We start from the raw sequence: 20,636 nt of genomic DNA, 5'->3' as shown, positions 1-20,636 counted from the left end.
ACCTAACACACACGCACATCAACTGTATATATGGTGATTTCAGGTGTACCAGTACAGTAGAGGGACCCCCACACGGTAACTCTGTCATTTCTCAACCGTTTCGGACACGGGGCTGCTTGCCGGAATCGGGCCGGTACCCTGGGTGCGTTCCTGTGGGTCTGGAGCTCCCCCCCCCCTTCACACGGGTGTGATTGTTTTCCCACCACTGAGTGGTGGACGTGAGCTTGTAGATCGGCTATTTTCAAATGGCCGAAATGTATATAGGGATTATAGGCTGAAGAGGTGGTTAGGCTAATGTATGTTTTGTAATAATCAAAATCTACAAAGTAATCAGTCACTTATGTAAGTTTTGAAATAATTGTGGTGGAATAAAAGTACAATATTTGCCTCTGAGATGTAGTGGAGTATTTGTAAAAGTATTGGAAATTGAAAATACTTGAGTAAAGTACAAATACCTCAAAATTGTACTTAGGCTAAGTAGGCCTACAGTACTTTTACTTAGTTACTTTCAAACACTGGAAAAACTTTTTTAATGGTTTTCCACGATAAAAAGGTGATGGAAATCATGGTTTGATGACAGCATACTATACTATGTCGTAAAATAATACTTTATAAACCAGCTAATTATCCCAAAAGGACAGAGTATATTGCAAACCCCTCCGCAAAAAACACCCACAAGCATTTAAATATTGGCAGTCTTTATTTGAACAAGACTGGGAAATGTTTAATATACCTTTTCTCTTACAATTTAACATCTATGTCACCTTGTTTTTTCCATAACATTTAGGAGATACTCTGACAAGTAAAAATCTGATGGACTTTGATGGCCTCTTTTAGAGACATCTAAAACGGCTGCTCCTTATATTTACATATTGTTGATTCTTTTCAGTCATTCGCTCTCCTCTCAGAATAAGAGTCCGAAACCGTACTTGTGGGCCAAAGGCAGATGGAGGAGGTTCTTCTTCTGATTCTAGCTCAACTTAAATAGTCACCAGACTTTAGTCGTCTCTCTGGATCAGATGGAAAAACTCCCTGCAGCTGGAAGGCTTCCAGCCAGCTGGGAAATGCTGCCACCTTGTGGCCCGCAAGCACAGACATTCATCACACCACAACCATCATCATCATCCCAAACATCTCCTCACCCGCTTGGGAGTTGTAATGTAGACCAGTGGTTCTCAAACTCTCGAACCCCAACAACTCTTGAGAGCATTCAAATGAAAACAAATCGACCCACAAGGGTCCATTTGGTTCCATTTGTATGCTCTCAGAGTTACAGACCTGTCGGGGTCCATTTGCGCGTCAAAGAAACCCCTGAGGTTTCCTGGACCCTACAATGAGAACCACAGTTGTAGAGAGCTGGGGATTCCTCATGCTCTCCCACATGACACTAACACATGCACGAGCCCTTGTAGAAATGTTGGCGATACACACGGGAATAGAGGAACCAAAACAGTGGAAATACAGACAGGGCCTAATTCAGTTGTCGAAAACATAGCTTGGATATCTTTCCATTGGGGGGTTGCATAGCTCTTCTGCTCCTTGGACATCTAGTCCTTCCAAGTCCAACATCTTGATGTATTGATGTCCTTCACTGGTTCGTTTCCTCTTGATTGTACTGATCACCGGCGGGAGCGTTTACATTTCATAAGGACGTCTCCCTTAAACGTACAATCATCCTGACAGTCATGATACACGAGGCACAAAGATTGTGAGCAAACAGCCATGTCCAGTATTCACCACCACGTGTCTTAACATTAGCCAATCACTTTAGACCTGCACACAAACCTAAATCCATTCATATATATATACTTTTACAAAATGCATATTTAAATCAAGACATCTGACACCAGTACAAATAAGTCAGTTAATTTGTAAAATTAATATTCTTCTCCATCTAAATTATGTATATCAATGTATTCTGAATACTGTGTGTGTGTGTTTGTGTTTTTTTTTTTTTTAGATAATAATGTTTGTCATTTCTGGAAGCATGTTTGCAAATGCATTAAAAAAGAAAAACATGCCGTTACATAATTTACTGTACAAAAGCAAACGGAGATGACATACTATGTCAAGAGGAGAAATTACCAGAGTATCAAACTACAACTGAATGTTGAGCTGAACAAAACAAACTTTAGAAAATGTGCGCAGATCACCGATTATAAATGAATACCTTGAGCAGTCATTAACATCTACATTCGTTTGTTTCTGACATTACGAAGCTAATAAGTACCAAGGTTTATAAAAATACAACAAACTCCGATACTCTCACATGTATCAAATTTGGTAGCACTTGTGATAGACATTCAATGTTGCCTTGAGTTGAAATTAAAAAAAAAAAAAAGTAAGAATTAAGTGGGTCAATCTGTTTAAGTGTGTGTTTACACCCATTCAGTCAATTAATCTAAAGAGGTACGAATCTGTATTGTGGAGTGGTGTTGGGGGTTAGGGGAGAGTAAATTAATCTGTATTGTGGAGTGGTGTTGGGGGTTAGGGGAGAGTAAATGGACAACTCCCCTCCATCAGCTCCTAAAAACTAGCAGTAAAACTCACTGTAGTACCTAATAGATATCTTCATAGTAAAAATAGCTAAAACTTACAACAGCTTTCAACATAAAACCCTGTATTTAAAAAAAAATAAGTCATTTTGATCTGATTTCCTTTGATCAAAGCCATCATGTCTTTCGTTCCTCTTATCTGGTTTTTATCTCCAACATTCCAGACACACAAGTCGCATCCTGTCCTTTTTTTAAACGGGTCGGACTGTTACGGAGTCAAGAGATCTCCGTAATGGACTGAGTTTACAGTACCAGAGGGCATTCGGGACTTGTCCTTGCCAGCTAACCTTCTTTAAGGGGGGGGTGGGGTGGGGTCTGTCTCTGCTCCAAAACACTGGGGATACCTACTGTACCACATGACACAAAACTAAACCAAGACACTTTCAGGTAGAACGCTGCTCGTCCCTACCGACATTGTGTACACGCTAACTGCACGTTCAGCACACAGCATGCCCTGAAACTCCACCACACAATGATTCCGTCTGTAGTTGAACTAGCTAAATGCCTGCGTTGTCATTTCTCTCATAAGTATTTCTGACAAGAGGTCGAAAGGCCAGTCCATAAAATAAAAACTGCTATCATACCGGATCAGCTTTCACCGGCTTCACAACGTTCTACTGGCTTACATCTCAAATGGAAGCACAGTCTCTGTCACACACATACACACACACATGCAATAACAATACACAAACACACTCTCAAACCCACACACATAGGACTACTTGCTACATTATTTCTTGGTTGCTCTCTAGATAACAGAAATGAACATATTTTCAGAAATGCAGATACGTCTCAGCACAGGCACTCAGCGCTCAACCAAACACCATCATGACAACAAACAAACAACAAACCAGTTGTGGGATTAAATTGTCAAATAAAGATGTCAAATATAAAAAGGAACACTGTTTGTAATGTTGCAGGAGGAATCACAGCTCAGAGGGGCAGCGAGGACTGAGCATCTGTCCCCCGGAAAACATCAAGGAGGGTAAAAAGGTGAATTCTTTTTTTTTTTTTTTGGAAGAAAAGTAAAATCTCTGTACACGTCCTTTAAAAAACATAGCAACAAAAATCTTTAAAGTGAAGTTATTGTAATATTAATAAGAGTCTCCCCCCAGCGATGGACAGACTGATGTCCTGAAGGCAGTCTTTTGTCTTAAAAGTCTCTCTGACAGTTTTTTCCCCTTCGCTCCATAGTTCCTTTCCAAGCGGTGGTGTTTTTTTTTTTATCTGAGGTGTGGGGCGAGCAGGCCCAGCACACACAGCGCCACCAGCAGCAGCAGACTGCTCTGAGACGTGCGGTGGCCTCCGTCGACCGGCCGGCTTTCTTTGACAGGGATGACGCGAGGTCCCACCACCACGGGGGGCGTGGAGAAGTAAATGTCGTCCGTCTCGCAGGGCGGAGTGTCACAGTTTCCGCTCCCGCTCCCTTCGTCTGTACTGCCGTCCGACTCATCTGGAACACAAGTCAATTCAACTCAGGACAAGACACAGTGATGATGAAAACTAAGGTTGCAACTATAGCCGTTATTTTCTTAGCGAATATTCTATCTTATTATATATTATATCTCTACTTTGTCGATGTACTGGATAATTGAGAAGTGCATTTAAAAAGAACATTTCTTTAAATGTTTCATCGACAAATCGATTAACCACATGTCATGCAAAAGAGCGAAAATACAACCAGAGACAGACAAGACGGCGGGGAAACTCACCGTCCTCACTGTTCTCCACAGAGATGTCGTTGCCGCTGTGCGCCGCTTTCAGCCAGCTGCTCATCTCCTTCAGCGCGGCGATCTGACTGCGGATCACGATGTCTGGCTTCGTGATGTCCACGTCCACGTCCGGATTCGACACCTGATTGGCCAGTCCGTTTCCAATGACGACAGACTCGTACCTGTGACAAAAAGGACGAACGACGGGATAGTGGGCTTAAGCTGTGCTGTTCTACATTCAGCCAACCAGAATACATTACTGATTGAGGCTTTGACCTTTGCTTTAATGAGATATCTGAGATGCTTTGGAACATTAACTTACAATTTAAACCTATATTTTTTATCCCACAATTTTGTAACCCATTTTTCACCCCTGTGTCAATCATCTAATGTGATCCTGGGCTCTACACACCCTCCACCAACCTAGTCCCCATATATGGGGGACATGGGGAGAGCAACGGACTTGAACTCATGCTTCCTTCATGCCTGAGTGTCCAAGTTGGTCCTTTACAAGACAGGGGGGAGTTTCCCTGGTTGGACGTAGCGCGTGGAAGGAACACGTTATTCCAACCAGTTCCTTTCCCCTCCATGAGGCGCCCTGGCTGGCCAGTGACCAGGATTACTGCATGTTTTTTGTGAGGGTACCTATCCTAGGGGACACGGGAGAACATGCAAACTCCACACAGAAAGGCCCTTTCGCCAACCCCGCCTCGTGTATGGGCATTGATGACGCGGAGGAGGAAACACACCACCAGCACCCACAGCGTCCCGAGCGGGAATCGAACCAGGACCTTCTAGCTGTGAGGCGACAGCACTACCAACTGTGCCACCGTGCGCCCTTAAACTGCCCCATTAACTTACAATTTAACATGTGTTCTACATTATAATACTCTTTAAACTTCTAACAATGACTGAAATCAGACAGAGATGTTTTAATCCATGCATACCGGCTCTTTGCTGTACCATTCCAGCACTCGTCTCCAGGTGCGATCCTCTCCCCGGCACACACGGTGTCTGGCAGCGTGGACCAGAACTTCTTTGCGTGTTTTAACTTCTTCTTGACATCCCCTGTCTGGGAGAACAAAGACAAACCAAGAGGAAGTCAACTGGGAAAACCACGAGCAGCACTTAAACCCTATACTTGGTTGACCGGGGTCCCCCAGGCGTCTGGACTTGGTGCTCTATTTTTGTAGAACATTAACTTACGGTACTATGACATGCCCAGAATAAGGATGCTAGGTTTCAAGCGTTAATATAAATAAATAGCACTGGTGAAAATAGGACCCCAAGGGCCTTATCTTGCGCGCTGCCTTACCCCTTCTTTGCCAATTTGTTACGATTTAGAAAAACATTTAAAAATAGTTCAAATATCTACAAGCTCACAACAGTCGAAGTAGATCAGTTAGTTTAACCCATTTTGGGTGGGAACCCCTTTTGGTGTTAGCATTATGTTATGCTTTAGCCATTGAAAAATAGCAGATCTACAAGCTCATAGACGACCGACATAGAAACATAGCTTTTTCAGAAAACTGTCAGGATGTAGAAGACATTTTTAGAAGTTTTAAAGGGGTTTTAAAAAAATAGTAAATATGGCTAATACGTTTAGGGATAAGGTGTAAGGCAGAATCAATGCTGGCAGTAAAGGAGTTTTAAGTGTGGACTTACCAGTCTATCTAAACTGGTACCAGCAGCGGTGGTTGGTCTGGCGTCAGGGCTGTAGGGGCGGAAACGACCTGTGAAGCTGGGTTCTTTGACGGAGCGACTGGCACGGAAAGCCTTGCTGGGTTTGGGTTGTCCGCACCCCTGGAACACCTGGAGAACAGAGGGAAGGGAATGGGTGAGCGTGCATGCAGGCACGCACAACATACGCATCTACTGTACGTACGAAGTCTACGAACACCCACACTCTTTATAAATGTCCCTACAGACCTTTTGGGACACTTGCATGCTGTTCTCTTGCATGTTCATGATGGCCTCAGAGATCTTGACGTCAATGGGGTCGACCACAGACTCAAAGTTAAACGGACCCTCCAGCCTCTCGGCCAGACTTAACATGGCATCTGAAAAACAATAACAACAACAATCGAATGTCATGAAAAAAATGTTAAATCGTGAAGCCCATATTGATTCAATCAACACAAATGAAACCACTTCGGCGGAAGCGCACAGCAAGCTGCTTCATGCGGTTGATACAACACCAGGGGGCAGCAGAAACCAGCAGTTTACCAGGAATAAAAGAGAGGCCAAACAGTGTGTACTTGTATACTGTAGTAACTGTACAATGTATTTTATGGAAGTATATATAGTAGCCCTCGTCATGTAAATAATTGTCATGTAATCCCATATCGAGTGGGACATGAAAATAAACAGCAAACCGTATTATATAATACTAAAAATATATGTATAGGATTAGATAACACTTTTGGAATAACATACTGTGAGAACAGTATATTCCATTTATTTGTGTTAGAATTAAAGCTGCAGTTTGTATGTTTTATGTTTCTCCCGATGGAGAAAGGTATGTGCAATGATGTCTGAACTACAGTAAATATGGCAGAATATCTAGTGTCCAATATGGTGCGGCTTCTGCTCAAAAAGTGACGTTTTGAGCAGAGTGGCTCTTCCTCAGACGACATTGATGTTTGTTTCTGCCCTTTTCTACTTAAAAATAATAATTAATAACTCCATTTACATTGTAAAACAGTAGTTGTCCTACCCTGGGTCTAAATACAGACTGGTCACAATGACAACACATTTTATTCCTTAACTCATTCAGGACGGGAACCCCTTTTGGCGTTATGCTTTAGCTATTGATAGCAAAAAAATGCAACAGGAACTTGTGCCCATAGAGGGAAAATAATGTATTCTGCAAATATCAGAGTGAAAATTGCCTGGTCTTAATAATCCTATCATTAGGACTAATGATGCATCTTTAAAAAAAAGGTTAATATTAATGGGACCATACAAAGCATCATATTTGAAAACAAACTTAACTATAAGTTAAAGGAAGAACGGTGTACTTGAATCTGTGAATGTTTTTTCTTTCTTTTCAGAGCGAACGTTTTTAACTCAAATTGGGGGTCCTTTACATGGACATGTTTGAGAACGACTGACAGAAACATAGGGTTTTTCTGAAAACCGTCAGGATTTAGAAGGCATTTGTAGAATCGTCCTCAGGTCTAAATGGGTTAAAGGGGCATAGATTAAAATTTACGTTTTTGACGGGGGTTTTTCAGTGTAGACCGCGGTCCCACAAAGACATAGCATTTTAATTAAACAGGGGTCCAGAACCACAGGCTCATGGGAACAGAAGAAGTGTCCTCACCCAGGAAGTTGTTCCATTCCGTGTCCAGGTCGGCCTGGTTGGCCAAGCAGCCTCGCATCACATTGAGACAGTAGTTCTGACAGGGCTTGAGCGCCACCTGGCCAGAACAGTAGGGGCAGTACAGCATCTTCATGGCTGCTCGCACACAGCTGGGTGACGCCGTGACCTGAGGGACCAGAGCAAAGCAACAGTCAGTCAGTCAGTCGATCAGCCAGTCTACAGCAGCTGGTCGTCACTGAAAACTAAAATCGGCCATTGTTTTACATCTGTGATCGGTATCGGCAATTATGCAGTCGACGTGCCCTGGTTTTTCTAATTCTCCTGAAAACCACCACACTGTTTTATTGGCCGACTATATTTTACACATTTAATACAAGGAAATGGACTCGGTTGTCTGATCTCTGTCTGTGCCACACATATCAATTATCTCCGTCCTGTTGGACCGGGGCCTTTCATACTTTATACACATCAACCTAGGAGCTGCCAAGTACAACCACAGTGTAAGGTTTAGTTGCCTTGTTTCAACGGTGCGTGTTGGGAGAGGGATGAGTTCACCTTTAGTTTTAGAGCCAAAGAAGATAGGACAGAAGGAAGACCAAATCTCCTGATAAGACAGCTGTTGTGTAACAGCTATCGCGCAACACTAAAATATAGAGCCTGAGGGAAGATTTTTATCAACGCATATCCCAATACTTGAATTTTGCTTGTTTAGGCAAAACGTATTGACATTATACTACACAAGTATTCCATTACAAACCTCTAGGCAGTAGGCTACAATACACACAAAGTATCTACTTAGTGATAATTCAATATTAGGACCTCATTATGGATTCATGGAAGCTTCCACACCAACAAAGAGCTTAAGTGCACATCACGGCTCTTTTTAATCAATTTACCAGGAAAAGCTTTGTAAAAAAAAAACACTATGTTATGCTGAGGTACTGCACTGTCTATGTAAATTAGGCAAGGTCATCACTGAGGAACAGTTGGCTATCTCATAGCTGTCGGGCAGAAACCTTTTGGGCTCCATTTTCGTCACAGCTAAACCCCTTATCCCTAAACTGCCTTTTTTTTTTTTTTTTTTACTATTTTGAAAAACATTTTTGAATAGTTAAAATGGCCAGTCTACAAGCTCACAATGTGTCGATGTAGATTGGATAGTTCTAATCTATAATCTAATCTAAAACTATTACATTGTTTAAACGAAGTTTAGGGATGAGGGGTTTAGCGGTGACGAAAATGGAGCCCCTTCTCTCCAAAATAAGCAAAAAAAAGTCAAGCGAAATAAGTGAAAATAGCCACACGCTAACAATGCGTCACATCCTGAAAAGGAACCGTTTTGGACATACAAGGTTTCCACCCCACATAGGTGATATTGGCACATGCGGCCGTTTAGGATTCAAAATGGTCACCTTGCAATTGAGCCCTGGACCAAGATGGCACCATCATGAAACACCATCACAAAATGAATATATCCACCACATGAATGAATATACCCACCACCAAATGAATATAATCACCATCAACGAAATGAGTTTTGATGGGTTTGTGATGCCCAGAACTTGCTCATGCAAGTGTGTCGTACACCTCTATGAACAAAAAGTGGTTGTGTGTGTGTGTGTGTTTCAGTGTGTACATTTATGAGAGCCACACAGGAGCATCGAAAAGCAACATACCGTGGAGACTTTGTGGACCACCTCCGGCATGAGCAGAAGGCCACGGGTGAAGGTGCGCGCCGCCACGAAGGCGCGCGTCAGCTGCAGGCGGAGCTTGCGCGGCACGTCGCCGAAGGGCTGCAGCTGCTCCGTGTGGCGGCTCACGCACTCCATGTAGGCGTCGCTGAACTCGTACTGCACGTTGACGAGGCGGAACATGCGCTCCAGCAGGTCCGCCCAGAAGTCCGACAGCATGGCGTCCAGGTTGACGGCGCCGCCGCCCAGCAGGTAGTAGCGCTTGAGCGACGCGAAGAAGTTCTTGAAGAGCTCGGCGTTCTGCACGTACATCATGCCGTACGTGCGCACGAACATGGTGTTGAGGGAGCGCTCTGCGTTCTCTAGCAGCTCGCGGAAGAACTCTGGTAAAGAGAAGGAGAAAAAAAAAGAGACAATGCAGATGAGGTTATATCCGTCGATGGTAAACACGAAACATTCACGGCAAACCATTTTCATTGTTAACATTTCAGAGTTCTTCTACAAAGATGGAGACAGTTTTAAGCAAGGAAATTTAATTAGCTCCGTTCTCATCTTTGAATCTGGGTCACATTGAAAACTAAAGAGACAAGAGGGCTGATTTTATCTAACATTACCCCGATACTCCCCATGTTTTCATTTTGCTTGTTTGGGCAACGCATTTTCAAAACTCTTTGAGTATACATTACAAAACCCTCAGCTTTATCAAACACACGCACACACGCACACACACACACACACACACACACACACAAAGACAATGCCAAGATGAGTGTCAAACCCTTCTATTGTACACGTTGTTGACTAAATTGGCATCAATAGTAACTCAACTATCACTGATAATCTTTTACATGACGGAACAAGAGTGAGTGAGCCGAGCACTACACAATACAAGGTCGTCTGTGGTTCTCAAACATTTTCATGTGAAGGACCCGACCCCCAAAATGATAGTATTAGGCCACCGACCCACATTTGAAAAGATTTGTCGACATTTGTCAAGATTTTTCTAGAAATAGCTGATTTAAAGCTCATAGGCGTGTTGTGACGAATCAAGATTTTTGAATAGCCAAAAATAAAATAGTTTCAACTGTTCCTCATTTAGCCGAGGACCCCCCTGGATCCTCCACAAGGACCCCTGCAAGTCTAAAAACTAAAAACTGCAGAAATCCATTTACGATAACACGACACACACAAGCAGCAAGATGGTTTATTCCACTTGACCCAAGAGAGATTTTTTTTAACAACATTCAGAAGAGTATTTCAGCAGAACACCGCACGCCATAAAAAAGAAATCTTGGAAGAACAACATGCGTAGAGGAATGCATTATGGGAAGAGGTCCGAGGTTTTTTTGGAGAGGGATGGAGAAGTTAAGCGGGGCGGCGGGTGAAAGGTGGAGCGAGGCGGCGGTGTGGAGTCTGGGAGCGCCGCTTCCTCCATTCAACGGAGAGGAGGGAAAAAAAGAAAAACGTCTCTACGCATCAAGCCTCTTCAAACTGACCACCGTCAATGGCATTTTTCTGTTGTCACATTCCATTCGCTTTCTTTCTTTCTCCGGGCTTCTCTTGGGACTGTCCTTCAGAGGGAAGCATTTTCAATAGGATTACTGAATAATGCCCCCCCCCCCCCCCCCCCCCCCTCGTCCAGTCTCTCCATATAGGGACCTGTAACCCCCCCCCCTCCCCCCCCCCCCGCAACAAACACACACACACACACACACACACACACACACACACACACATCTCTCTCCCTTCACTGCATTCACTTCATCAGTTGCTTCAGAAAGCTCTCTTCAGGCCGACACAGGGAACAATGACCTACTTCATCCTTAGGAATGTCCCCCCCCCCCCCCCCACACACACACACACACACACACACACACACACACACCACCTCCACCCACAAATAATCCAGCTCCCTCTCCCATGAACCCCCAGCCCATCCATTCCACACACACACACACTCACACTCACACTCACACTCTTAATCTGAACAAAATGAGAATTCCACTGCAGTCTCTCTCCCCAGAAAAAGGAGAAAAAGAAAACAAAATCCTACACGTCCATATTCTGTGCATGTGAAAACACACACAGGCAGGCGTGCACACACACACACTCACACACACACAATGTCCTTTCAATTCCCTCTCCCACTTTTTATCAACCCTTTTCTTCCCTACATACTACACACACACACCTTGTGTTCCAGTGCAGTTGCTCTGTAAACTCCAGAATCAGCCACTAGGTCGGACACACACACACACACACACACACACACACACACACACACACACACACACACACACACACACACACACACAGTGCTGCTGTCACTTCCACTTCAGAGTGACACACAAATGAGGTGGGGTGTGTGTGTGGGGGGGGGGGCAAAGTTGAGGGCTTTTTTAACTCCCAAATTCCCACTGTGTCGCCAAGGATACCGGAAACCACCACCACACACACACACACACACACACACACACACACACACACACAATTCCAGGCTCCATTGACAGAGATTAAAACAAAAGACAGCCTCCTCTCCTCCTACCAGATGAGGCACAAGTTTAAAGTCAGTGAAAGAAAGGTACATTGTAACGCTTTCCATTTCCTGTCCGTTACATTAACATCACGTTATTAACACTTCATCTGTTCTGCCTTGTTACACTGTCTCCACGTTCCATAATATGCGATACAACGATTCAGCACCAACCCACCAATTTTCCAAAAAAAGATTATACTGCCTTAAAATATGCACATTATGCGTGTGTCTGTGCACATGCACACATGTGTGGTTAGTAGTGGTGTGTGTGCGCACATGCGTGTGGTTAGTAGTGGTGTGTGTGTGTGCGTGCGCGCGCATGCATGCATTACACAGGCATCTTGCATTGTCATTAAAAACAGTTTATGACATGCGTGCGTCTGCCAACAGCTCCCCCTCAGGAGGTTTCCATTAAAACACACTGAGCTGACAGAATGTGGGTGAAAGGTTGCATGACAGAAAGACACGGAGAGAAAGGGCTAAATGTAACGTAGCAACATTCCCTATCAAGCACAACTTCTCTCATTGTGCCTCCTTTGGTGGCATGAGACACATCCACCCCTCCATCCAACTGTTCCCCCTCTCAATCCATCCATCGGACCCACCCACCCCTCCATCCATCAATCAATCCAGCCATATCCATCCATCCCTCCCTCACTCTCTCTCTCTCTCACATCACCTCCTGCCCTTCTTCAAGGAGGACTGAATTTACTCTCTGTGTCTGCCCCCCAGCCCACCCACCCCCCCAAGGTCTCTATAAAGTGCACTCCTCCCAGGACCGGCCCAGGCAGTAATTGCATCCTATTTGTGCCAATTAGTCACCGTCGCTTCTCTCTTTCTCTTATGGGATTCCACCCCTCCTGCTGTGTGTGTGAGCCTGCAGTGGTGTGGATGGACGTGTCCTGTGTGTGTGTGTGTGTGTGTGACTGTGTGTGTGTGTGTGTGTGTGTGTGTGTGTGTGTGTGTGTGTGTGTGTGTCTGTGTGTCTGTGTGTCTCTCTCTCTGAAGGGTCAAGGGGCTTTAATCCCAGTGCTTAGCTCCCAGACGATGACTGGCTCTTCGGAGCAGGGTCAGCGTGGGACTGGACAGACAGACTTGAGTCTAGGACAAACACAACCACGGAAAGAAAAGGCACAGCAACAACTATTTCTGTCCTGCACTTAATTGGCCATGACTCCTACCTCCGGGCGTATGAACACAGTCTGCGCATAACCACACACTCCACTTCCTCAGTTTATTTGTGTGTGTGTGTGTGTGTGTGTGTGTGTGTGTGTGTGTGTGTGTGTGTGTGTGTGTGTGTGTGTGTGTGTGTGTGTGTGTTTGCAGCTGTGTTTACACGTGCGTCCTACTCCAGATGAAGGGCAATTAGGACTGCGACGTCATCATCTGCATCTCGGTCGGCCACAGCGAATACAACAATGAGAGAGAGAGACACTTCCTTGCGTTTGGTTCCGCCAGGCAGGAAGTTGCCTGCTTCTGGGCTGTCTCAACGTGAGAACGAGAAAAATAATGGAAGCGGCAACCTGAGCCCCGTCATCTTATCCATGTAGAGAGAAAGCTCTAATGGGTCAGGTGGAGGAGAGAGAGAGAGCACAGCGGGCCTTTTGTGAAGGAATCACCCCCATCTAATCTAACCGACGACTCACACAGCGCTCTCTCTTTCAGTGTTCAGTCCTCCATATACCGGTGATTCATTTCACACAACCTTTTTGGATTTCAACGATGTCCCAGTGATTAGAACGCCCAAGTTTGAAGTCGGTCGGTAACCATACATGGGCATGTCGGTCAGATCGGAGGTTCTGGGCAAACCGACCTATCCGACTCAACGGCGGGGCACTGCACTCGTCCCTGGCGATGCGCAGCACCACATTTGAAGTCGGTGGACCTCTGATGTCACGCGAAAAGCGCTCATGTCACCATAACTCGGCCATAACCACAATTCAGCTACGCTCAAATAGGGAGTATGCCGTCTAAACTTAAATGTGTCGTCGGGACATCAGGCGCAAACAAATCAGGCAGCTCTACAAGGGCATGTCCATATGAGCATATATACTGAACATCAGGGATCTCCGTATATGTGTATAAAAGGGACAAGGACTGACAGATAGAGATTCTCCTTGTATGGGCATATATTGACATCAGGGACCTCCATACATGGGCATAAAAAAGGGACAAGGACTGATAGGGATATCTCCAAATATGGGTATCTCAGTCGGATCGGCAAAGGTGTGAGGGCCTCTAGTTAAAAAAAAAAAAAGAAGAGTTTCCCGATTACTTGATTCATTGAAAAAGTAATCAATAGAATGAATAATCACTAAGAAAATAATTGACGGTTGCGGCCCTAAACAGATGGGGTGGGAGACGTGGTTACGCGAGTCATGTACGGAAACAGCAAATGCACAGAGACGGCTGAAGAGAGAGATGAGCACAGGGACGAGAACTAGAGAGCCAAGAGCCATGAAACATGATAGACAGAGAGAGAGAGAGAAAGGTCTATGGGAGGAAGAGAGGGACTTTGGGAAGGCAGAGAGGAGAGATGGGGACAAAGGGAATAGAGAGAGGCATAGAGAAAGAGGGAAAGAGAGAGGGAGTGGGATCAAGCAGCCATCACATTCCGACACGTCACATTCCTGCTCACATCTGGCGGCAACACACACACACAGTTACCAACCCTCAACAAGGCTCACACCCATTAAGCATATGAACCCTACCTTTCCTATTCTGGGGGGGGGGGGGGGGGGGGGGACATTGTGTGAGCTTGTAGATCGGTTATTCTTAGATAATACAATATATTTTATTATCTAGAGGGGAAAAGTAGAAGCCTAGAAGGTGTACCGTGTAGTATATGGGTAACCCCAGTCAACTACTTATATAGGGCCGTATAAATGGTTAAACACAGGAGCCATCTCATATTGTTCTCCTGTTTGGTTAACAGGTGTAAGCTCCATTTCTCTAGTTGTGATTTTCTTCCCCATCATATCGTGATTTTTGAAAGGTTTTGAATGGGGCCTAAGTGGTTAAATACAACTTCTTTGTGTGTGTATTTTATATTAGACCATGTGTCAGAAGCACCGGTGAGCAGTTGGTCTCTCCAAAACATGGAATCGGAACACACAGATATCTGCCATGGGTCGGCTCTAGCATCACGGCTGGATTGCACAGATCTGGAGATGTGTCCTGCAGGCTCAGTGACTCAGCACCCAGACACTCCCCTCCCACCCACAGCAACCGAAACCCGACACCAATATTTACAGGCATGCACACATGCACATTTGAGCATACATATACACACACACACACACACACACACACACACACAGAGGGCAGGAAGTAGAGAGGAGCCTGGCAGCGGAGCAGAGACGTGTGTGTGGTCCGTCTCGAAGCGTTGAGATCGGGGGCACGGACAGACGGGCCTGACGGTGAGATGCTGAGAGACAGCTGGACGGACCAACGGACACAGACACACTGTCTCTGCTCCGCAGAGCAGGTGGGAATGTCCATCAAAAAAGAGCCGCTGGTGCAGGGACAAGACACTGGGAAAACGGGGATCTCTGCTCGCGCGCGCGTGTGTGTGTGTGCATGGGTGTGAGCGCGTGTGTGTGTGTGAGCAATGTAGATGGGAAACGCACACAGTAAAAAATCTGTAAATGTTAGTGTGTAAAAATGGACCTGTGAACATGTGTGTGTGTATGTGTGTGTGTAAGGGCTGAAGTTTTGCCTGATTCATAGTTGCGCTCCAGTGTCACGCCTGCTCGCAATGTAAGCCTGTAGATAGAATATTTCCGGCTTTAGGGGGAAAAAAATCACACTCGTATGAAAGTGAGTGGTGCAACTCCGTGTGGGGGTCCCAGGGGGATCCCTGGAAGTTCCAGACCCACAGGAACGCGCCCGCCCCGCGTCCGAAATGACAGTTACCGTGTGGGAGTCCCTCTACTGTGTGTGTGTGTGTGTGTGTGTGTGTGTGTGTGTGTGTGTGTCAGTCAACAGTGACACACAATTTTCAGGCTCGGACGGACAGGCAGCCAGCCAGGGACACACATAGCTGTCTATAGGAGTGGTTGCACCCATAGACATGTCTAAAGGCTAGATGGCTCAAGGCAGAGTCTCCGGGCGGCCATCTTGCTTTGGGGCTACAGAATGTTCTATGGCAGCTCAAACTAAAATAGTCATAACTCGCTCAAATCTTGACGGATTTACAAACGGGTTGGTTTATTACAAACGTTATCAACGTAGCTATGATTCAGGGTGCTTATCTGCTTCATATATTTTTTTTAATATGATCATCATATAAAAGCATACAAGTATGCAGACGTCTCTGACGTTTATAACAAAACAAACCGTTTCAAAACCGGTTGAAAATGTAGCAAGTTATGGTTATTTAAAAACTACATGCCCCATAGACCCGCAAGCGTGGGCGGGTCATCTAGATTTCTAGAGATCTATGGTTGCACCACTCAAAAAAAGGATAGTAATACAAACTGTGCACTCACGGTCAAAGTGGCTGTGCTTCTGTTTGAAGGTGCTTTGTAGGTTGGTGCTGAGCTGAGAGACCGGTGCTTTGAGGTCAGAATGACTCTGCTGGCTCAGCTTCTCCTCCATCTCCACCGTGCAGCAGGAGAAACCCTGAGGACACACCTTGAGAGGAGCTCCTGGAAGACAAAACACACACACACCACCACACCGGTCACACACTGCAACTCTGACTGACTGAAGACAAACACACCACAGCCTCCCGTTAAGGCGACTCCAGACCGAGGAAACTTGTCCAGACCAGTTAAAAGACTACTTAAAAACTCTCATATTGCAACAGACCAGCATTTCTTTATCTGCACAAAAGACAGTCTGACGACGAGGTCTGCTTATTATATGCGACTTTGGGCTAGTTGTCCTGTAACATAGCTTAATATTCATAGTTGCCCGTTGCTTTATGGTTTGGGCTTATTTCTGAAGTGTAGTTGCTTATTTGGGCTTGCTTTCGTGATTCATTAAAAAAATAGCTGATGTAATTAACAGGGCTCAAGTAGTGAAACTGGTTGTTTCTTTTGGATTTGTTTTCATAGACCTCGTCGCTTGTTTCACTCACAGACTCTGGCAACACAGCGCTTCGCACCAAAACAAACAAAGATAGCATTCTTTTCGCTAGTCTTGCTTTGGAGTTGATCGAGTTGATCGATTAGTATTACATATATTAATTGAGAGTTGGTATTGAGAATATGGTATCTAGTTGACACACTACACCAGTAGTCAGCCCTGAAACATGACAAGCAGACTAGAAGTCCACTCTACAGTGGAGTAATTTATCCCCCTCATCACTACAACATGGATAGCGTCACTCCCGACATCGGCAACCGACCGGACATGTTCGGTTCTTCATCAACGGGTTCAGATGCGTCGATAAGGCTCTAGGGACGGCAAGCGACGGGAGCTTCTCATCAGGGAGTTCACACTTTTAGACCATATCCCTGGTCATCATATGAGCATAGCTAACAATGGATGCCAAAAAAATTGGCAAATTCTCATTTGTGTATTTTTATATCAAAAGTCCATAAAATCGAATTTTTATTACTTCCTGAAAACGTACTGCGTGATGACGTGTCGAGGACCACATCGATAAAAGCCAATAAAAATGAAGCTCACCCGTTTAATTCCCCATATGTGCGCATCCGTTCAGCACAGCTGCTACTGATTACAGAAATCTATTTTATTCCCATTCAAGATAACATCCAGACAGTGTATTACTCGGTTTCAACTTAATCTTCACGCTAAAATATGTATCTTTAAACATTATAGGGTAGAAATAAGCCACATAACAGTAAACTGGTACAGCTGGCCGACCATCTGACTAAACAAAAGTAAACAAATGCGTAGTGTAATTCATTTTCAATGAGACCTGCATATTTCTTTTTCTGTACGCACGCAGAAGTCGATGGGCGACAACGCGAGCCCATTTCCACAACTCCTTGCAAAATGCGACTACTGGCAACCATTATTCCCAATGGCAGTTGCAAGGAGTTGCAGCTGGTGTGGTTTGGGCCTAAGCCAGTCAATTTCTTTTTTTTAATGAATCGAATAATCGAGAAGCGCGAGAAGCGATGTGTTTATTTATTTATTTTGTATTAACTTTAAACCCAGGGGTGTACTTGTTCATCATTGTTTGTGACATACTAGCATCATGTCCAGGGGATGTACTTGTAGATGGGCATGAAATCCTGTTTAACAGGACCTTTTGCACCTAGAGTCATATTATTACCAGCACAGTGTATCCTAAAACTCATTCGGAATTCAATGTGTATAGTACTGTACCTTGTCAGCTGCGGTTACATGAACCAATGTCTTTCATAATGAAAGAACGATGATTCATTTAATTAGGCTAAGAATGAATCATTCTTAGCCTAATGTAATGAATCTGATTGACGATTCATTTAGATGAGCGCTGATTTGATTATGTCCTGTTTACTCCCCATAACAGACCGTTTCTGACATGAACAAACAAACCAACAGTCATATCATAATATGGTAAGCCACTCCTGCAGTTATGTTATTAAATACATGGGCTAGGAGGAGTGCAGAATGTACACATAGAAACATATCACCAGAGGTCAGAAGGCGGAGCTTGGCGTCCCAACAAGCAAAACAGTGGTTCTCAAGTTAATCTCAACCTTTTTTTCAGAAAATATTTGGCTCTCCGGGTACCACCATTATGACGTTAAAATACGTCAAACAAATACAGTAGCATACACCCAACCAATCCCATCCTATTCACACAGGAGGGAGATTTGAAGGGCACTAACTGACTCTGAGACGACCACCACTGCAGTTTCTACGTTCAGCTGCTGCTGGACAAAATATTCTCTTTACACTTTTATAGTTCCATTTTAAGCCACTGTCTGCGTTGCCACCGTTTAGTTTGCTGTGATCCGTGAACGCATCGTCGGCAGTGCTCGGCACAAAGCCAACAACAACCCCCCCCCCCCCCCCCCCCCACACCCCCACCTTTGTCATGTTCAGGAAGATTTTTGGTACCACCAGAGGAGGTCCTTGGTATCACAGGTTGAGAATCATTAAATACCATACCAACCATGATAGAAGATGACAGGGACAATTTTTTATGACACCGAGTTATCTAGATTTATCTAGATCTCCTTACGGTTGCATGCGTCTTTCAGCAGCGCAGCCCCACTTGGCAGGGATCTGTCTGTTTCTGTCTCTCTCTCGCCGTGTGGGCTCTGACACAGACACAGACTCACACAGCTGGACTGTGCAGTGTGTGAGTGTGGGTTATATCGTGCTCAGTGTGAACGCTCCATAACAATCTGGTACTCAAACCTTTTCAATAAGGACCCCAAAATTGAAATGTAATTGGCCACGGACCCCCACCTGAAAAGGTTTTGTGCCAGGGACCGCCAGAATTGAATATTTGTGTTAAAAAAAGTATTAATACTAAGATTTATAAAAAGAAGGTCAAGCTTGCAGCACTGTGAGCTTGTATATCTGCTATTTTTTTAATATCCAACATTTAACAACAACCTTACACTCTATAACACATTGTGTGTATACAGTACAGTGTAGTAATTAATCACACAACTGACTGGAAATAATTTGAACATCCTGTCAGTACAACCCATCTTTCTGTCCATCACGCTCACAGCAGCCACAGCAGCCACCGCAGACCATTTCATCAAAGATTATATAGCAACAGTGGAAAAGAATATTAATATTTTCATCATGTATGATATTTCAATGTGCTTGATCATCGATGAACCTACTATATGAATGAACAAGACGGTTATTGGTTCTAACTTCTAAATATCGGTTTTGATATATGATGGGTTAATTGCCCTGGCAGAGCAAGCCCAGCCCTGTGTGTATATATGTATGTTACACACAGTCAAACTACTACACTGCATATACACAGAAACAGAACTACACACTACCCTCAATACACAATTACATGACACTACACTATTATACTATATTATTATTATTATTATTATACACAGTCACATTATACCATACATACACATTTGCAACACTATATAATACAACAACAGAGCAGACTTTCACTAATACAACAAGACACTGAGCAGCACACACAGAACTCATTCTGAGGACTGTATCATTACACAATGAACACACCGAAAACGCATTCGTACACGGTCAATCCCGGCCAAATCGGGATGTCTGGTCACCCTGTCCCTGTACACAATGTATTTCTATGAGAATACGCATGCAGACACCCAATTATACCACCCAGACTGGGAAGAAAATCTTCACGTGCGCAGCCATTCATTAACGCCTGCATTCATTAACATGGAAAACGAAGACAAGCAAGCAGCGGCCATGCAGTTATGCATGCGTGTCCTGTGGGTTTGGTGTGTTAATAATACTAGTCCTTACCCGTTGTGAGATATTTGCCCCCCCCTGGTGGCCGCGGGGGTACTGCGCCCTGGTCGCATTTTTAATTCACTAATAAATTCATTATTAATCATTAATGTGTCAAATCGAAAAAAGGGCTCCGTTACGCCCTCCATATTCATATGGTCAATGCCTGTGTGGGAGCGATTGGTGCAGGCAATGAGGAGATAATGCGGTGTTTCTGACACACACACACACACACACACACACACACACACACACACACACACACACACACACACACAGTTAGAATTATAGTATGATAAAAGCTTTGTTACAGACTGTAGCCTCAGCCTGTTTCAACTGGGGGTATTTGGATCATCTGAATTGACCTGTGGAGAGTTTATCTGCTTTTTTTTTGGTGAGAACGTACCAAATTAATTCAGGTGTGCAAACAACCAC

The 20,636-nt window shown here is 44.4% G+C and overlaps 1 protein-coding gene across 1 annotated transcript in view; it reads right to left on the bottom strand.

The window, feature by feature from the left end:
• Positions 1-681: 681 nt before the first annotated feature.
• Positions 682-20,636, bottom strand: part of gpc4 (glypican 4) — a 46,973-nt gene continuing 27,018 nt past the window's right edge. Inside the window, exons 2-9 of the mRNA XM_083785440.1 lie at positions 16,310-16,468; positions 9,269-9,666; positions 7,593-7,758; positions 6,197-6,327; positions 5,933-6,079; positions 5,215-5,339; positions 4,268-4,449; positions 682-4,008 (exon numbers count right to left, since the gene is read on the bottom strand). Of these exons, the coding sequence (XP_083641566.1) occupies positions 3,779-4,008; positions 4,268-4,449; positions 5,215-5,339; positions 5,933-6,079; positions 6,197-6,327; positions 7,593-7,758; positions 9,269-9,666; positions 16,310-16,468 (1,538 nt within the window). The 3' untranslated portion in view covers positions 682-3,778. The remainder of the gene's footprint in view (positions 4,009-4,267; positions 4,450-5,214; positions 5,340-5,932; positions 6,080-6,196; positions 6,328-7,592; positions 7,759-9,268; positions 9,667-16,309; positions 16,469-20,636) is intronic.

Source organism: Protomyctophum parallelum, assembly GCF_964188405.1.
Source record: "Protomyctophum parallelum genome assembly, chromosome: 16".
In the NCBI taxonomy this organism is placed as follows: domain Eukaryota; kingdom Metazoa; phylum Chordata; class Actinopteri; order Myctophiformes; family Myctophidae; genus Protomyctophum; species Protomyctophum parallelum.
This window is presented reverse-complemented; position numbering and strand designations above follow the sequence as displayed.